At 46.7% G+C, this 20376-nt stretch overlaps 1 protein-coding gene across 1 annotated transcript in view; it reads right to left on the bottom strand.

Moving 5' to 3' along the window:
* Nucleotides 1-16766: 16766 nt before the first annotated feature.
* LOC144074367 (nucleus accumbens-associated protein 2-like) overlaps nucleotides 16767-20376 on the bottom strand; it is a 56497-nt gene continuing 52887 nt past the window's right edge. Inside the window, exon 8 of the mRNA XM_077600763.1 lies at nucleotides 16767-17011. Within this exon, the coding sequence (XP_077456889.1) occupies nucleotides 16767-17011 (245 nt within the window). The remainder of the gene's footprint in view (nucleotides 17012-20376) is intronic.

The following is a 20376-nucleotide window of genomic DNA, read 5'->3' as shown; positions in this document are numbered from 1 at the left end:
GTGGACAATGACATGAACGTGAGTGAAGAGCTTCTGGACCTCCAGAGTCTGAAGGGCCAAACAAGAGGAACGGATTTATTTGTTTCTGTTTGTTCCACCGTAAAAAAACCATAACGGTCAAATTTCCATGGTTAGTTACTACTACTACATTCAAAGAATGTCAGGCTAAATAGTCGGCCCCCACACATTTTCACCTTACCAAATCTGGCCCTCTTTGCAAAAAGTTTGGACACCCCTGCACTAGAGCCATGTACTGTGTTCACACATTACTGTGAAGAATGCTAGACAACCCCTAATGATCAAATAAAGGCAGGCACAGTGTTCATGGTGAGCAAATTTGAATATGGCTCAAACCTTTATGTTAACTTTTATTACAAATAATTCATAACTTCCACAATTTTGACGCACACACAAAAGAAAAAAACATACTTTACACTCTACTTCATTATGGTAACAAAAAACTAGAAAGAAAATATAGAAATCAAATCTTCAACTAAATAGTCCGCAACTGCAGCTCTTCTTCTCGTAGTTCTTCCTCTTCTTCCATGAAAAGGTCCATCGGCAATAAATGTCCACATTCAAAGCAAATTAATCATGGGTCACAGACATTATTTCATAATCTTCCATAAGAACAGCATCAAAACGGCCATGTGAAGGAGAGCCGGAAGGAGAACACCGAATGGGAGGATCATACATAGCAAGCAATTGAGTACCAGAAGCATTTGAGTTATTAATACAAAAAATAAAGCTCTGAATCATAGCTTTCACACATGGAACAATACAGCAACTAAGGAGTAAAAACAAGAAAGTTGTAAAAGAAGCCATTAAAGAAACTATCAAATTTTTCCATTTTGCAATATTGTCAAAAGCAATGCTAATTTTGTATAAATCAGTAATGAAAAGTGCCTATTGTAGAATTTAACAGTATAGGACATTTACATTGGAATAAACAGTATTTTAAAGCACAATATAAATATTGGAAGAAATAAACCGGAAAAAAGAGACTCCAGAATCAGGCTGAGGAAAACTCCTTCTTATCAGACGCACGCATATCTGTGAAAAAGCCACAAAGATCTTCCATTCCTTGGAGCCTTAAGAATAAAAGTTAACAAATGATTAAAATGTAGACTCTATAGTCATGTAACATCGTCACATACAAAAATGAAATCAAACATACCAATCTATTAATTGCATTCTAACACTGTGTCGTACCCTAATTATATATTTATTTTCCTTGCCATTCAATTTAATTCCCAATAGATTTATTTGTTATTATCACCATTGCTTGTTTAAGATTCTCCAGGCGGAATATTCTCTTTTTTTGTTGTCCAATGGTCTACACAATTTCAAAGGGATCTGATTGTAATCCTCTGAGATAAGATTGGAGTTGTTTTCTCCGCTTTAATGACTGTCACCCCACCAAAAAGCCTGCATGTTTAGGCCAGGGTTACGGCACGGTGGGAGTAAAGCTCTGACTGTATCATCAGAACTTTTTAATCCTCTACCGCCCACGCCAGGATGTGGATCTGAACCCATTCCGGTGTGACAATCCCAGCTTTTCATACTTCCAACACGTCATGTTTAGCTTTCCGTCCTATATTCACATGCAACACTTGTTAATTGCTCGGGAGAGACCCCAGGAGGAAAAGTTCAAAGCACATTAAATTCATCTGAATTGTCAGGAGTGGCCCTTTTGGCCCTCCTGGGTTGCCGTCGACGCGTACCGGCTGTAGCCAATCCATTGATTGTTTTCGTTTCCTGTATTTAAGTAGCGACGCGTCATCACACGTCGCCGGATCGTTCACTATCGATGACTATCATTGACTGTTGTTAGCTGTTGCTAGCGGTCGCTAGCTGCCGTTATTCTGTTGCCTCTGTCCGTATGCACGCCGCATGCGGCCACGTTTGTTTCCACGCCTTGGTTGATTCATTAAAGGACTCCGTATCACGCTGAATGCCTCGTTCTCTCCTGCCTCCTGCATTTGGGTCCACCTACATCCACGGTCGCGTCACACAACGCGACGCGACCGTAACAGATGCACCCGATCGCGCTGTGACGACCCAGCGACGCAGCGTGATCATAACAGAACGATCCGGCCACAATGGACCCAGCGGGAGGCTACCCACGCTCGCGCCGACGTGCTCGTCGACGCCAGCCACCCTCGTGGAAGCCCCGCAACGACGTGGATTCTCTGAGAGGCCCCACAGAGCCTATTAGGGAGTCTATAATGGACACTTGGCGTGGGCACCTCAAAGACGTTTGGGCAACGCAGGAGTCTCGACTAAGAGGTAGTACTGAGCCTCAATCCACCTTCAAACCCACCCTCCGCTCAACCCGTCGCACCGGACGGCCAGCACAGCTAAATCAGAATTCCGAGGCTCCGACACCCTCAGTTCATTGCCCCAGTTATTGGAATTCGGACTCCAGCGAGTCTTTTTCCCAATGGAGGGAGAATCCCCAGCCTCCCTCGGGCCCTTTGGAACGCCAAGTCTTTGTCCGTTGGGACTCGGACTTTTCTGAAGGTGAGGACGACCGGGGGCTAATAGATTTATATGCTGGAGATTGGGACTCCGACCTTTCTGAAGAGGAGGACGGCCAGCGGCTAAGTGAGTTGGATGCTGGAGATTCGGTCTGGGACGGCTATTTTCTTAGCCGATACGGAATCCGATACGCTCCAACTAAAGACGCTGAACGTTATGCCCCACTGGAGAAGGATCGCCATTGCCCCTCCAACGACTCAGACCTGGATTACCCCGACCATGATCTGCCAGGTGGGTGGGCCATCTACAAGGGACCACCACGTGGCGGCCGGCGGGGGGGCTCCGGTAGGAGTTTCGAACACCGCCCGTCTTGTTTTTTTGGGGAGGCGCAGCAGCGAGGTCTTTCACCTGGTCGGCTGGCCAGCTACGATGGGCCACCACGTGGTGGCCGGTATGCTGTGACGCCCTCCCGGAGGCGGCGACGAGCGCCACGTCGCAGGGAGAAGCAGAGGGAGGGCCTGGACGCTCGAGCCCCTGACCAAGCTTCTCGGCCGACCACGCCGCTCCAAGCTCCTCGGCCGACCACGCCGCTCCAAGCTCCGCAAATTCCCGTGCCCAAGCCACGCACAATACTCCCATTGCCACCGGGGCCGCCAGTCGCACCCGTGCCGGCGAGGGAGACAGCGACTCTCCGGCGCCCCTGGACGAGGGGGCCGGCGAGGGAGACAGCGACTCTCCGGCGCCCCTGGACGAGGGGGCCGGTGAGGGAGACAGCGACTCTCCGGCGCCCCTGGACGAGGGGTCCGGCGACGGCAACAGCGACTCTCCGGCGCCCCTGGACGAGGGGTCCGGTGACGGCGACAGCGACTCACCGGCGCCCCTGGACGAGGGGGCCGGCGACGGCGAGAGCGACTCACCGGCGCCCCTGGACGAGGGGGCCGGCGACGGCGAGAGCGACTCACCGGCGCCCCTGGACGAGGGGGCCGGCGACGGCGAGAGTGACCCACCGGCGCCCCTGGACGAGGGGGCCGGCGACGGCGAGAGTGACCCACCGGCGCCCCTGGACGAGGGGGCCGGCGACGGCGAGAGGGACTCACCGGCGCCCCTGGACGAGGGGGCCGGCGACGGCGAGAGTGACTCACCGGCGCCCCTGGACGAGGGGGCCGGCGACGGCGAGAGTGACTCACCGGCGCCCCTGGACGAGGGGGCCGGCGACGGCGAGAGTGACTCACCGGCGCCCCTGGACGAGGGGGCCGGCGACGGCGAGAGCGACTCACCTGCCCTCCCGACCGAGGGGACAGGCGGCCCCCCGAACAGCCAGGGTAAGGTACCCGACGACCATTCTAAAGTTCCGTTGTCTGTTAAGGGCCGGGGGCTTGGCCAGCACCTAAAGCACCAGCGGGGAGGCCCGCTGGACCGGCTACTCCCACTCCTCTCCAAGCGCCGAGGTCTGCTGGAGAGGCCTCTCCTCGGACGCCCGCCGGACCGACCATGCCCACGCCTCGTCTCTGGCCGGCGCGGACGCCCGCCGGACCGGCCACTCTCCCGTTGCTTCACGGGCTGGCGCGGACGCCCGCCGGACCGACCATGCCCACGCCTCGTCATCGGCCGGCGCGGACGCCCGCCGGACCGACCACTTCCTCGCCTCGTCTCTGGCCGGCGCGGACGCCCGCCGGAATGGCCACTCTCCCGTTGCTTCACGGGCTGGCGCGGACGCCCCATCATCCACATCAAAAGGATAAAAACAATTTACAGTTCATTTCAGACTTTAATTGCCAGGCCAATTTAGTTTCATCAGTGGCGGTCGGTGCATTTTCTCGTAGCGCCTTCAACGTATCAATCCAACCCTCAAAAACTATTTTATGGCTATGAAACCTCTACTGCAGCTAGAGCTGCGACACATAAAAAATAATCAATAAATCAATGCACAAAAATGGGGTAAAATCCACTTCCTAGCAGCATTTCATGATTAAATACAAATACTGGAGCTTTTCACACATTAAAACCAGGCCAGGGGGGCGATTTTCCCGGGAAAAGACAGCGATGAACGTCAATGGCGTACGGGCAAACATTGCCAGAAAATGGGGTAAAATCCAGCCGAAAACAGCATTTATTGATTAAATACAAATACTGGAGCTTTTTAGACATCAGAACCGGGCCCTGAGTATCATTTCCCCGGTAAAAAGACAGCGATGAACGTCGATACGTCCATACGTGAAATGACAAAAAATGCACTAAAATTAGGTAAAATCCAGTTCCTAGTAGCATTTATTGACTGAATACAAATACTGGAGCTTTTGAGACATTTACAACCAGGCCAGGGGGGTGATTTCCTTGGGAAAAGACAGCGATGGAAGTCAATGGCGAAACGGCAAAAAATAAACTGGGGTAAAATCCACATCTTAGCAGCATTTAGTGATTAAATACAAACACTGGAGCTTTTCAGATATCAGAACCAGGCCCACAATTGAAATATTATTTAGGAATATAGCCATATTATGCTGACCAAAAGTTTTGAGTTCAAAAGTTCTTTTTAACTGTACACAATATCCATCCTCCTTTCTTTCTTCCTTCTTTCCTATCGCCATCGAAGCTAATGATGAAAGTCGAGCCTGTCCTGTAATTTCCGGCATAGTCCGTCCACTATGGCTTTGGCCCGCCTACTAGTCAATCATAGTTGGTGAAAGCAATGACTTATCCCAGCCAGCAAAATGCCAACGCCTATGAAAAATCATTGTGGGGTTGCCAACTCGAAATCTGATTGGTTAAAAGCAACAGTCTTGTTTAATGCAGCAGACCCCGCAGAACTGATTGTGAAGGCTTTGAGGCAGATCTGATCTGGCAACAAATAATGGCTGAAATGTGATTGGTTAAATGCTTCAATATGAAAACACACATCTGGAAGCAGTGCAACCAGGGGGAAAAGCAATGAAAGGAAGCTAACAGACCATTTGGAATAATAAGTATTGATGGACAAAATATAATATGATTCAGATATTTCTTAGGCCAGCAGAGAAGGCCTTGAAGGCCCTGACAGCCCGCCACTGAGTTACATGTATATCAAATCATTTTGGATAAATGTAAGTGTTGACAAAACCCTAAGTCATTAAAGTTCAAAAAAAGTGAAAAAGAAAAAAGGCAAAAAATATCAAATGAAGGTATCTTACAACACGAATCAGAATTCTGAAAAAATCTAATAAAACAACATTTAACTTGATACTTAGAAACCTGTCCTTATAAACTATTAACTTGGAAATCATGACAAACATGATATCAAAAGAAAACAATCCCCTAATAATTATGGTCAAATTGTTCCTTATAATATTTACTCGAATAAAACATTTGCAATACCTATATAGCTGTATCTAATTTTAACAGTCCACTCATCAAACCTGAACAGAAAGCATTTCAAATAGGCTTTTTACTCCAAATCTGCAAATGTTAACAATTTCTACAATAGTTTAGTCCAATTTAAGATAATACAAACAAATGTTTAAATTCACAAAATGTGTTCCCTCTTTGGTGATTGATAAATTACACTTTTCTATAACTGATTTCCATGGTATTGACAAAACATGTAGGATACTCTCTGAACATTCAAATTGACATACATTAATTTGTTCACAAGCCGCTTCGTGGTGTAGAGGTTCACTCGCCTGGCTTCGGTGCGTGCAGGCGTGGGCTCAATTCCCGCTGGTGGCCATATGATTAGGAGTGTGGATGGTTGTTTGTCTCTCTGTTTGTTCTATGACTGACTGGCGACCAGTCTAGGGTGTAGTCCGACAACAGCTGGGTTAGGCTCCAGCTACCCCCGCAACCCTTTCGAGGATGGAAGGTATGGAAGATGAATGGATAAATGAATAATTTATTCACTTTCCTCTTAGAGTTTTAAATCTTAGCAAATAACGCTTCTCTTTTTTTGTCACCATTGAATTTGAAAGGCTGATTTTGTCAACATGTAATCCAAAATTGCACTTTAAGGATATCTCTCTCTCAATTTCTCAACCGCTTTATCCTGATTAGGGTCGCGGGGGCTCATGGAGCCTATCCCAGCTGACTCCGGGCCAGAGGCGGGGGACACCCTGAATCAGTGGCCAGCCGATCGGAGGGCACAAGGAGATGGACAACCACCCATACCTAGAGGCAATTTAGAGTGTCCAATCAGCCTACCATGCATGTTTTTGGAATGTGGGAGGAAACCGGAGGAAACCCACGTAGGCCCGTAGAACTTGCAAACTCCACACAGGTGGACGTGACCTGGATTTGAACCCAGGACCCCAGAGCTAGCGCTAACCACTTTAAGGATATTCATCCTCTTTTTCCAATTGATAGATTTAACCAAATGTCCCCCAGTGGGTAATGAATTAAATTCAATAACCAATTTGAATTTTAAAATTTACAGCAACTCATCCACCCATGCCAAAACCTGGCCATTTATGACCCAGTTAAAGACTCAATTTGCATGGGAGAGCGTTGTGGAATGAAAAACAAGGCTCTAATTCCATTAAAAAAACATCATCCAAATAAATCCTACATTCACATTTATTAGTGCTTACAATATCAATATGAATTCATAATAATTTTGATAATAGACTATTGGTCTTTTCTCAAAGTCTCCCAATATCAGGATCTTTGTGATTAGGAAATAATTACCTTATCTGATTGAAACAATTCTTAGATCTGTCAGGCCCCAGACGAGATTGGTGGCTGGTTGTGCCCGCCACCCAACCACAGGTCCTGCCTCTAATGACTCGAGGGCTGCCAGGTGTGAGTCATTAGCCAGTGAGGAGTATTTAAGGCCACCAAGAACAGGACCACGCTGCGGGATCGTCTGATCTGCTCACAGTGAGGTACCCGCTTGTATTTTCTCCCCTGCCTTCATTGAGATACGACCTCTTGTTTTGCTCCTAGGATTCCGACTACGCTCGGCCCCCACGACCACGGATACGACTAACGACACGCCGACGCCATCCCCTCTGGTGCCTGGCCTTTCACTTGGACCATTCTAATAAAGATTCGAGAACCAGACTCGCAGCCCTCGCCTGCTTTGGGGTCTTCCACCCCCGATCATAACAGCACGATCCCGCCAACATGGACCCCGCGGGCGCAGACCAGGCCCCCTCCGACCCAATTTCGCAGGTCGTGGAACGGCATTCCCAAGCTATTGCGTACCTCTGTTCTAAGGTATCGAGCATGGCTGAGACCCTAGATGACATACGGGCACAACTCACTTCTTTGCCTCACTCACCAAGTGCACAGCCAACCCCAGCCGCTCCCCTGGTAACACCGATATCCCCGCAACAAGAACCTAAGGAACCCCCACCCACCCCCTACGGTGGAGATCTCTGCGCACGCCGGCGTTTCCTGGTTCAATGCCAGTTGGTGTTTGAACAACCAAGCCTCACCTACACCTCGGACCGAGCCAAGATCGCTTACCTGATCGGCTGCCTTCGTGATGAAGCCCTAGCCTGGGCGAGCACTGAATGGGAGCGGGGCTCCCACATTTGTACCTCCTACGACTTATTTACCACAGAGATGCGAAAGATCTTCGACCACCCGGTGGGCGGCCGGGAGGCAGCCCGGCGCTTAAGAGCTCTCAGACAAGGCGTCCGGAGCGTCGCAAAATACTCGGTCGAATTCCGCATCTTAGCCGCCGAGAGTGCCTTTAATGACTCCGCCCTCCAGGACGCATTTCTGGAGGGGCTGAATTTGGAGATGCGGGAGGAGCTGGGGAACCAGGGTCCCTCGACGCGCTCGTGGAATTGGCCATCCGGATCGACAGCCAACTAGAGAGACAACGAGGGCAGCGGTGAGGTGACTCGCAGGTGGGCGCCATGGTTGGACTTCGGCGCCTGCTTCCGGGTTCCCCCCCAGCGGCTGCGCCTCCCCCTCCTGTGGTGACGTCAGAACCCATGCAAATTGGTCGCGCTGGAGTGTCTGAGGAGGAACGCTCGCGACGCCGCCGGCAGGTCCTTTGCTTCTATTGCGGCAAGGAGGGCCATCTCTCCCCATCATGCCCTGCCCGCCCGGTAAAAGCAAGGGCTCACCAGTAGGAAGGGAGGTCATGGTGAGCCTGGCCGATGAGGAAGCCTCCCGTCGATTTGTTTTACCAGCATCTCTTTCCTGGGGGGGAAGAGATCACAACACCACTGCTTTGATCGACTGCGGTGCGGACGAGAGTTTTATCGACCGCTCCGTGGCCGCTAAGCTGGGCATCGGGACTCGGGTTATAGAGAGACCCCTAAGTATAATGGCACTGGATGGGCGTACCCTAGGCAGAGTGGAGCGACGGACGTACCCTGTTCTACTCCGCCTATCCGGTAATCACCAGGAGATGGCGTGCTTCTACCTCTTGGACTGCCCGGAGGCGTCTATTGTTCTGGGCCTACCGTGGTTAAGAGAGCACAATCCGGTGATCGACTGGGGGGGACCCAACGTGGTAGCCTGGAGCCCGGCATGCCATACCAAGTGCCTCCAGGCAGCCCACGTACCCCCAGTGTCACCGCTGAGGAAGGATGCCCCTGACCTATCAACAGTGCCCGAATGCTATCGGGACCTTTCACGGGTGTTTAGCGAGGACCAGGCCTCAGCACTCCCCCCACATCGCCCTTATGACTGTGCCATTGACTTATTGCCCGGTGCTTCCCTTCCTAGGCGCCGGATCTACAACATCTCCAGGCCGGAGCGGGAGGCACTGGACGACTACATCTCCCAGGCGCTGGCATCTGGACAGATTCGCCCTTCCTCCTCCCCCGTCGGGGCGTTTTTTTTTTTTGTCGACAAGAAGGACGGCTCGCTGCGCCCCTGTGTCGACTACCGAGGCCTGAATGAGATCACGGTCAGGAACGGGTACCCGTTGCCACTCATCGACTCGGCTTTTACCCCGCTACATGGCGCTTGCATTTTTACAAAGTTGGACCTCCGTAATGCTTACCATCTGGTCCGGATTCGGGAGGGGGACGAATGGAAGACGGCCTTTTCCACCCCCCAGGGACATTTTGAATATCTGGTAATGCCTTTTGGGCTCGGCAATGCCCCGGGAGTGTTCCAGTCCCTGATCAATGACGTCCTCCGGGACATGCTAAACCGATTTGTATTTGTTTACCTGGATGACATCTTGATTTTTTTCACGCAGCATGTGCGCCAGGTGTTGCAACGTCTCCTAGAGAACCGCCTATTCGCCAAGGCTGAGAAGTGCGAATTTCACGTCTCGGAGACCACCTTTCTGGGGTACGTGGTGGCCGCCGGGGAGATGCGGATGGATGCCAAGAAGGTGGAGGCCGTTACTCAGTGGCCCAGGCCCAAGGGGAGAAGGGAGTTGCAACGTTTTTTGGGGTTCGCTAACTTCTACAGACGTTTCATCAGGAACTATAGCCGCGTCGCCGCACCCCTCACAGCACTCACATCCACGAAACTCCCGTTCTGTTGGTCAGACGCAGCGGAGGCGGCGTTCAGTGACCTGAAGTCCCGTTTCACTGTTGCTCCCGTCCTCTCCCACCCCGATCCTAAGTTGCAGTTCCAGGTGGAGGTCGACGCCTCGGAGGTGGGGGTCGGCGCTGTCCTCTCCCAGCGCAAACAGGCGGATGGGAAGTTGCACCCCTGCGCCTTCTTTTCCCGTAGGCTGTCTCCAGCTGAACGCAACTACGGCATTGGTGACAGGGAACTGCTCGCGGTGAAGATGGCCCTGGAGGAATGGCGACACCACCTCGAGGGGGCTAGCCAGCCGTTCACGGTTCTGACTGGCCACAAGAACCTGGAATATCTCAGGTCGGCCCGGAGGCTAAACCCTCGCCAGGCCAGGTGGACCATGTTTTTCAGTAGATTTAATTTCACGCTTAACTATATCCCGGGTTCCAGGAATGGGAAGTCGGATGCGCTATCCCGTGTTTTTCAGTCCCCGGACTTGGAGGAGGAGCCCCCAACGATCCTACCTCCCTCCTGCATGGTGGCTAGCATGAGGACGGGGCTGGAAGCCGAGGTAGTGAGGGCCCAAGAGCTGGAGCCAGACCCAAGAAGAGGTACGCAGAAGGACCTGTATGTTCCGACTTCAATGCGGTCCAAGGTACTTGACTTTTGGACGTCCGCCCCCGGGGTCGCGGCCTGCACTACCTGGTGGACTGGAAGGGGTACGGTCCTGAGGAGCGCAGCTGGGTTCCTGCCCGCCACATCCTCGCCAGGGACCTCATCAGGGATTTCCACCGGGAACATCCGGGGGCCCTTCGTCGCGGGCCAGGTGGCCCGTGTAGGGGGGGAGGTACTGTCAAGCCCCAGACGAGATTGGTGGCTGGTTGTGCCCGCCACCCAACCACAGGTCCTGCCTCTAATGACTCGAGGGCTGCCAGGTGTGAGTCATTAGCCAGTGAGGAGTATTTAAGGCCACCAAGAACAGGACCACACTGCGGGATCGTCTGATCTGCTCACAGTGAGGTACCCTCTTGTATTTTCTCGCCTGCCTTCATTGAGATACGACCTCTTGTTTTGCTCCCAGGATTCCGACTACGCTCGGCCCCCACGACCACGGATACGACTAACGACACGCCGACGCCATCCCCTCTGGTGCCTGGCCTTTCACTTGGACCATTCTAATAAAGATTCGAGAACCAGACTCGCAGCCCTCGCCTGCTTTGGGGTCTTCCACCCCCGATCATAACAAGATCTACCAGTTCCCGTCTCTCTCAATTCATTTATGTATTTCTTGACTTTATACAATCTACTTATTTCATTCCATCAGTATATTTCACCTATATTTACCCCAACCTTTAAACTTGCCATATTCTTAGGTTATTTATAAAGGTTATTTGAAATCTTAAGATGCTGCGTAATGGATCTGGAACAAATGGCAGAAACAGACAACTGCAGGAAACAGATTGAGACGATTGAAGCTGAAACTGCAAAAACAACTCTTTAGCTGGCATTAACTGTTCAACTGTCAGGCAACTTGTAACTGTTTATGTTCAATAAAAAGCCTGGAAACTACAGAGAGAGCAAAGGTCGGCGATGCAGACTGTGGGGTCTGACGGCTGAGCCTCTCCCTTTGCAAAGGCAAAAAAAGAAAATTTTAGTTTGTCTTCTTTATATTCTTACAGGTCAACAGTCTTATCCGGGAAGAGGTGCAAAGGTCTACCTCAACAAAAGACATTTCAGGTAAGGTCTACACTAATACCTTGACAGACGACCGTCTCAACATATGAGAAATTAGAGATACGAGGAAAATTCTGAGCAAAATTTTGCCTTGAGATACGTGACAAATTTGAGATACGAGCATGCGAGATGGTTCCCGATGTGGCCGTCCAGGTGGCCGAATGCGAGAGGCTGCTTATGAGAACAGCATTGCTCTGTCTTTCTCGCCGCATCTCCCTCATGTAAAGATATCTACGAGCACAGGCAACACAGGTTGCATTTTTTACGTGTTTTTTTGTGTTGATCAGTCCAGAATTAAGGAAAAAAACAATGGGTCCAAAGCAAGCCGGTGCAATGAAGGGTAAGGAGAAGAAAATGTGTATGATGGCAATCGATAGTAAGCATGAAATAAGAGAAAAACATGAGTGGTGTATCTGTGACTGAGCTGGCTCACCAATATGAGAGGAGTAGCTCAACAATATACACCATCCTACACAAAATGATGCATTAAAGGGTATCAAACCTTCCAAAGGACTAACCATCATTTCCAAGCTGCGCACTGACATTCATAACTAAATGGAGAGCCTTCTTTTAATATGAATAAAAGATAAACAATTAGCGGGACCGAGTCGATAATCTGCGAAAAAGACAGCGGAATCTTCATGGACTTGAAAGCAAAGCAAGCATATATATATATATGTGTGTATATGTGTGTATATGTGTGTATATGTGTGTATGTGTGTATGTGTGTATGTGTGTGTATGTGTGTGTATGTGTGTGTGTGTGTGTATGTGTGTGTGTGTGTATATGTATATATATGTGTGTGTCTACGTGTATGTGTGTGTCTGTGTATGTGTGTGTCTGTGTATGTGTGTGTCTATGTATATGTGTGTGTCTATGTATATATGTGTGTGTCTATGTATATATGTGTGTGTCTATGTATATATGTGTGTGTCTATGTATATATGTGTGTGTCTATGTATATATGTGTGTGTCTATGTATATATGTGTGTGTCTATGTATATATGTGTGTGTCTATGTATATATGTGTGTGTCTATGTATATATGTGTGTGTCTATGTATATATGTGTGTGTCTATGTATATATGTGTGTGTCTATGTATATATGTGTGTGTCTATGTATATATGTGTGTGTCTATGTATATATGTGTGTGTCTATGTATATATGTGTGTGTCTATGTATATATGTGTGTGTCTATGTATATATGTGTGTGTCTGTGTATATATGTGTGTGTCTGTGTATATATGTGTGTGTCTGTGTATATATGTGTGTGTCTGTGTATATATGTGTGTGTCTGTGTATATATGTGTGTGTCTGTGTATATATGTGTGTGTGTCTGTGTATATATGTGTGTGTCTGTGTATATATGTGTGTGTCTGTGTATATATGTGTGTGTCTGTGTATATATGTGTGTGTCTGTGTATATATGTGTGTGTCTGTGTATATATGTGTGTGTCTGTGTATATATGTGTGTGTCTGTGTATATATGTGTGTGTCTGTGTATATATGTGTGTGTCTGTGTATATATGTGTGTGTCTGTGTATATATGTGTGTGTCTGTGTATATATGTGTGTGTCTGTGTATATATGTGTGTGTCTGTGTATATATGTGTGTGTCTGTGTATATATGTGTGTGTCTATGTATATATGTGTGTGTATATGTGTGTGTGTATATATATGTGTGTATATATATGTGTGTATATATATGTGTGTGTATATATGTGTGTGTATATATGTGTGTGTGTATATGTGTGTGTGTATATATGTGTGTGTATATGTGTGTGTATATATATGTGTGTGTATATATATATATATATATATATATGTATGTATATATATATGTATGTATATATATATATCAGGTTGAGAAAAACCTCTTTCATCGGCATATATATATATATATATATATATATATATATATATATATATATATATATATATATATGCCGATGAAAGAGGTTTTTCTCAACCTGAGAAGGTGCCTTCTTGCCTGTGATTCATACCGTTGTCACATTAGCGATGCCACCAAGAAGCAATTGAAGAAGCTCCATATTGATGTGGTCGTGATTCCAGGAGGCTGCACCAAATTCATACAGCCCCAGACTTGTTTGCAACTTCTCCAGCAAGCGCGAGCCAATGCTGGCGACGTGAACGTGAACTCACTGAGACACTCGACGCTGATGCGGAAGGTGATGGGAATGACGAGGACAGCTACAAAGGGCACTTGATTTTCACCAGTGAATTTGTAATTACTTACCAGTAATCGCCTTGTATTTGTGCCTTTTGTTAAATAAATATGTATATGTTACCTGGTTTCTATTTCATCCATAACATTTACTGCATCTTCTCAAAATTCTAACAAGCTAGTCGAAAAATTGAGTGGCACCCTCTAATTGAACTGCACTACGGGAGAAAGTTTGAAAAATAGAACGGCATGCCGTTGAAATAGAGGTTTTACGGTATTAAAGTTTTGTTATGAGCACTACTTCCCTCGTTCTCGCCAACTTCCCTGAGATTGGTTCCTATTCCTCGTATCCTCGCCCCGACGTCTCCTCAAAGATGTAACAATTGTATTAACTCCACCACTACCGTTCACAGATGGTAAAATGGCATGTTATACATGTTCCATTTTGTTGTTATTTTGTCAAATGCTCAAAATGAAAATGACTTAAAAAATCTGATTTCTTTATTGCATTTTTTTAATTTCATCAAAGCAATGAAACATAATTCATTAATATTATAATGAAGTTAAACTTGTGGCGGCATCATACAACACAGCAGTCACGTAGTGCAACGTTCTCTACAGAATGCATTCCAGGGAAAATAAACTTTTAATCATGTATTTGTAGCCAACTTAGTCATTTTGATAGTATGTGTAATGTATTCAAATGTAGACTCTCACCAGACTATGACCCTTTTGACCCAGAGTGGAAGACATGTCAGACAAAGATAAAAATAAAAAATAAACTGTGAGTTACACCACACAGTGACCTGCCAAAACAGACAGACACACAAAAACACACAATTAAAACATACGACTCGAGAGCCACGTGTTCACTACTTATGATTTTGATTTTACTCACATTGATCAAGTATCTTGTTTGTATTGTCACTCAAATTGCGTATGTAATCACACTTAGGTTTTACTTCCTTACTTGTGTTTTCTTTTACAGGTGTTTCTTTGTTCTGCAAGTTGCAATAGTCATTCCCAAGTTTTGCCTGGGGCTGGTATCATGCCGTTGTTCTCAGGCCCCTGAGTGGGGGAGAACGGTTTAATTGCCAAGAATAGCTGGCCATAGACCCGTGACTTCCAGGAAAAAAAGTGTTGTCCAATCACATTTTCTTTGAAATTCCCCATTCTATGTGAAGTAATTGGAATAGTAGTGTAAAAGAAATTTGGTATCATTGGAAAGGTCTGAATGTCATCGATAGAGCACAGTTAATGCGATTACATGCACTGGGTGGGAGATATTTAGGTTTACAAATGTCCTCTACAGAAGACGAATTTGAACTACTGGTGGTCAGGAGGTTAAGAAACAACTCCCTTGATGGAAGTTTCTTCTAAACTGAAACACACCCGCTGATATTCAAATTAATGCCCACTTTTGCCAGCTGGAAAGAAGATATAAGCTGGGGTGAGATGTCAAAGTGTTGTTCTTGCAATAAAGCTCCAGCGGAGGAGCATGTACCACCCTGATTCTCAGTCTGTCCTCAGCAATATTTCCTAACATGCACTTTACTACATTTATTTTCTCTAGTATCCCCATGGGTATTTCAAACAATAGCTGTTGTGAACTTTGTTCATTTTGAATGAAAATATACATAAGCTGGAATTTGTCCTCACAGTTTTTGACAAGCAGGCTTTAAGATAAACAAAGCGGTTACATAAATGTGGACAGCCTTAAATTGTCTCTGAAGCCACGAGAAGAAAGATATGTGGCCTTAATGGAGTACAGAAGATATAGGGAATGTTTTGGAGCATAGCTGGACGGCAAGTTGGTCACTGGAAAATATTAACCGAAACTGGGAGATAATGTGGAGAATGCGAAGCCACTTCAGTCAAGCTAACAGTATTATTGTTGAGCTGATTAGCCAAAACTTTAAGTTAAGTGCTGCAAGGTAGTAGCTTGCCAAGCTAAAGGATGCTAAAGTCAGAACTAGCAGCAGCACCGGTATGCTGCGTCCAGGCCACGTTTTGTCATGCAACGATGCTTCGCTTATGCTGCACGCGTCAGTAAATGCAGTTTTATGCCCAGACCGATCTTTGCGTCAACAAAAATTTGAAGTCCGTGTAACAAAAAAATAAATAACATTATGATTTCAATTGTGTAATTTTACTATTTTTTTGTTTTTGTAAAATTACATATGCTAAAGGTAGCCCGTGAAACCAACTACTTCTGGTTCTCATAACATAAAAATAGGTAATTTTAATCATGCAATATTACAATTCTAATCAGGTTACTTTACAATTTTAATCATGTTACATTACAATGTTTGATTTATTTTTTGTAATTATGAGACTTCATTCTCATTTTTGTCTGGCAATATTACTATGTATAACTTTAGTCTCTCTCTTTTTATTCTTTTAATTTCTTCCTTCGTTTGGATTTTTGGTTATTGATGAAGGTTCTGGCTCCGCCAACTTAAGTTACATAAATGAGTAGATATATTTGATTCACTGCTTTGTCGGTCATTGCTGTAATCCGTCGCAGCAAGATCAACTCAGGTGTCTCCTCTGTGGTGTCAAAATTCAAAACACGACATCGTGGGGAACGTATACTTTGACTTTGTATGAAAACCCATCACGTGATGGTAAACAAAGCGCAGCTAGTCTGAACGTAGATTTATTTGTGACTGTCCATGCTGGTCTTTTGTTGCTGAAGTAATGCTGCGTTTGAGCTACTTGGAGACAAATGGGAGACAGCATACGCTACATTTCCCTCCAAATATTCTGACAACGCATAGTCGTCATATATATATATATATATATATATATATATATATATATATATATATATATATATATATATATATATATATAAAAATAAATATATATATATATACATTTTTTTTTTGCTTCGCCTGACTCAGTCTAAAAAATTCTAATAGAACAGTAGGACTGACAGGAAGTTGGACAGGCGAAGCTTATCGGTCAGCGTCCAAGATGGTCAGCAAGGAGGTCCTGATGTCAGAAACCCTCCGGCCACGGAGCCGATGTACGTTGTTTTCCGATGCGACCCCCTCTCCAGAGACCTCGCTGCAAGGCACCAGCAAGGATCGTATCTTGGGGAGCCATCGCTTGCGAACCCTACGCGCGTTGGTGCACATGTCCGCCGCGATCACGTTCATCTCACTCTCCTTGAAGTTTGGAGCAAAGTTCTGACAGTAGACTGGACACAGAGCAACATTGTTAGTATTGCGTTGAGGAAGATAGTTTGTTGGCTGTGTTGGGATTTATTCATTCATTCATTTTCTCATCTCATCTCATTTTCTGAACCGCTTTATCCTCACTAGGGTCACGGGGAGTGCTGGAGCCTGTCCCAGCTGACTTCGTGCCAGAGGCGGGGGACACCCTGAATTGGTCGCCCGCCAATTGCAGGGCACAAGGAGACAAACAACCATTCACACCCACACTCATACCTAGGGGCAATTTGTAGAGTGTCCAATCAGCCTACCATGCATGTCTTTGGAATGTGGGAGAAGAATGTCGCAGTACCCGGAGAAAACCCACGCAGGCAAACTCCACATAGGAGGGCCGACCTGGATTTGAATCCAGGACCCCAGAGCTGTGAGCCTGACGTGCTAACCACTCAGCCGACGGGCTGCTCATGTCATTTATTGTGTCACAATAATATATTAAATTATATTTAATAATGAATAACTAGAGCCGCCTCGTGGTGTAGAGGTTCACTCGCCTGACTTCGGTGTGGGCAGGCTCAATTCCCGCTGGTGGCGCTATGATTGGTAGTGCGGATGGTCATTTGTTTCTCTGTGTGCTCTGCAACTGACTGGCGACCAGTCTAGGGTGTAGTCTGCCTTTCGCCCGAAGACAACTGGGTTAGGCTCCAGCAACCCCGCAACCCTTTCGAGGATGGGCGGTATGGAAGAATGAATAGCTAATATAGTAATAAACCATGATGAAAATAAAATCACATAATTATTTTTTTTTTAATTAAAAAATAATTATATTTTTTTTAGTGAATGTAATTTCAATGAATGATTTCCTGCCTATACAAAACAAGTACAATTATCAAGAAGTGTATTTGTTAAATAGTACAGTTAAAGGCATGAAAAGACTAATGTATTATATCTACCATATTTATTCGAGTATAACGCGCAGCCATAATGTGTCACTAAAAATTGGTATACATTTTTTTCCCCACTTTTTCTCAGATCACACCAAGGATTGCACCGGTACTGGTAACTGGCAAATGCTGAACACGACGCAATGACAAAACATTTATTCACAACATAAGGTACGGAAACCTTGTTAAATAAATCCATGGTATGAACACAATTCTCAAATGGAATTTACAATTTAAAATCCTTAAAGTCTAATTCAGCATCATAATATTTAAAAAAATTCTAAGTCTGATTCGTTATCAGCAGATTAACCAAACAATTTATTCTTCTTGAGTTGTTTTTTCTAAGTGTGAGCACCCGCCAATAGAACGAGCTCCCGTGCCCTATCTGGCTGACAAAGACAGGTTGTACGTCTCTCAATTTAACGGCAGCTGAGGGAACAGCAGGTGGAGCTTCTTTCTGCAAGAGATTTTCAGTGCACAAGGAACATGCCGACCGCCGTTTCTTTTCTTGTACAAATATTGCTGTTGTTGTTGTTGTTAGGTCACCCAGGCGCCTGAGGATTACCCTCAGCAGCGCTAGAGCTGTCACTGGAACGCGGATTAGTTCATCCAGGGGGTAGCCGGAGGTGTGGGGCAGTGCGAATATCTCCGGCTGGATGAAAAACGTAGGGCGCCACGTTCCTGGGTGGCAGCTCTGGGTGGTTTTGTTGGATTTGCAGGCTGCGACGGGCGGCCTCTCGGGAGACACCTCGTGAAGGTTCCAACTGTTGTCTCCCGCTGTTGTTGTTGTTGTTGTTAGGTCACCCAGGCGCCTGAGGATTACCCTCAGCAGCGCTAGAGCTGTCACTGGAACGCGGATTGGTTCATCCAGGGGGTAGCCGGAGGTGTGGAGCAGTGCGAATATCTCCGGCTGGATGAAAAACGTAGGGCGCCACATTCCTGGGTGGCAGCTCTGGGTGGTTTTGTTGGATTCGCAGGCCGCGACGGGCGGCCTCTCGGGAGACACCTCGTGAAGGTTCCAACTGTTGTCTCCCGCTGTTGTTGTCTTGACCAGCGGCCTCAAACCGGTCCTCAAAGGGCCACAGGGGGTGCAGGTTTTCATTCAAACCGAACAAGCGGACATCTTTTGCAAGTGTAATCAGTTGATTGCAGCCAGGTGCTACTTATTTTAGAAGACCCCTCATTGGTTAAACTGTTAAAACTAGATCGTTTGAAACAAAGACCAGGACCCACTGCGGCCCTTTGCGGAATCGGTTGCAGCCCCCTGGTCAAGACGTTTGCCAAATTCAATGGCTCCGTTGTTGTCATCAATCTGCTGGTGGAGTTTCCTTCTGAGTGGCCCCATGCAGTGTTGACGTCCTATCGTCATGCCAGTTTCACGGCCGTAACTATGGTGTAAATCCATCATAATGCTGGGTCATTTTTTTATTCCTTTGAGTCGGAGACGTGGTGTCTTAGTCCTTTTCTTGGCCTTTGCAACTACTCCAGACATCATGTTCCTGATTTTGCTGAACTCACACATCCACTCCGGCAGATGGTCAATGCACAGGGTATGCGAAACCTTTTCAAAACTCTTTGTTGGACGACGGAAGCTCATACCTCCTTCGTTTCCTTCAATCAGCATCTTTCCATTGCTGCGGCTCTTGCAATTCCCGATTACAGACGGATGTTCTATCTTGATGTATCTGAAAAGGTCAGCAGTGTTTCTGCTGCCCTTTTTCAGAAGGGGGAAGGACGAAGTCGACAAGTTTGTCTGTATGCATCCACTCCATTAGAAAAATATAACGAGATATAGGTTCAATATGTGCTTCTTTCGCATCTGCCCTAGCCGGAGTGATTCAGAAAAGATCTTACAATGTTCTTCATCACCCGGTGACCGTGCGAACATCACACAGTACAGTCCAATATGTCACAAGTCAAGCTATCACCATGACTGGAGGAAGACAGAGAAAAATTGAATCAATTTTAACACAACCACATATTCTCTTTACTCATGTAGGAGTGACAATGGCTGAAGGTCTACTTGAAGGAGAACCGCATTGTTGCGTACAAAGAACTACCAAAGAAAACTAACTCTGCACTGAAATCTACGCGACACTTCTTGACAACCCAGACTTGATTCTTTTCAGACAGATGGTGCTTCGAAGGCAACGATGGCCTACAATCTGGATTCGCAGTAACGTGAGCAACGGAAAAGGGTTTTGAAGTTCAAGCAGAAAGAATTTCATACTGTCAGTCAGCGTAAAGAGCTGAAATATTGGCATTGACAGCAGCGCTCGGAATGGCGGAACACCAGTCAGTAAACATTTACACAGACTCGGCGTATGCACACGACAATGCATGTCACATTAAAAATCAAGATGAGATACTGAGATTGCGAGATGCTTTAATGCTCCCAACAGTGGTGGCAGTAATAAAGTGCAAAGGTCACTCTCGAACTACTGCATTTA

The sequence above is a fragment of the Stigmatopora argus genome, chromosome 5 (assembly GCF_051989625.1).
Source record: "Stigmatopora argus isolate UIUO_Sarg chromosome 5, RoL_Sarg_1.0, whole genome shotgun sequence".
NCBI classification, from domain to species: domain Eukaryota; kingdom Metazoa; phylum Chordata; class Actinopteri; order Syngnathiformes; family Syngnathidae; genus Stigmatopora; species Stigmatopora argus.
This window is presented reverse-complemented; position numbering and strand designations above follow the sequence as displayed.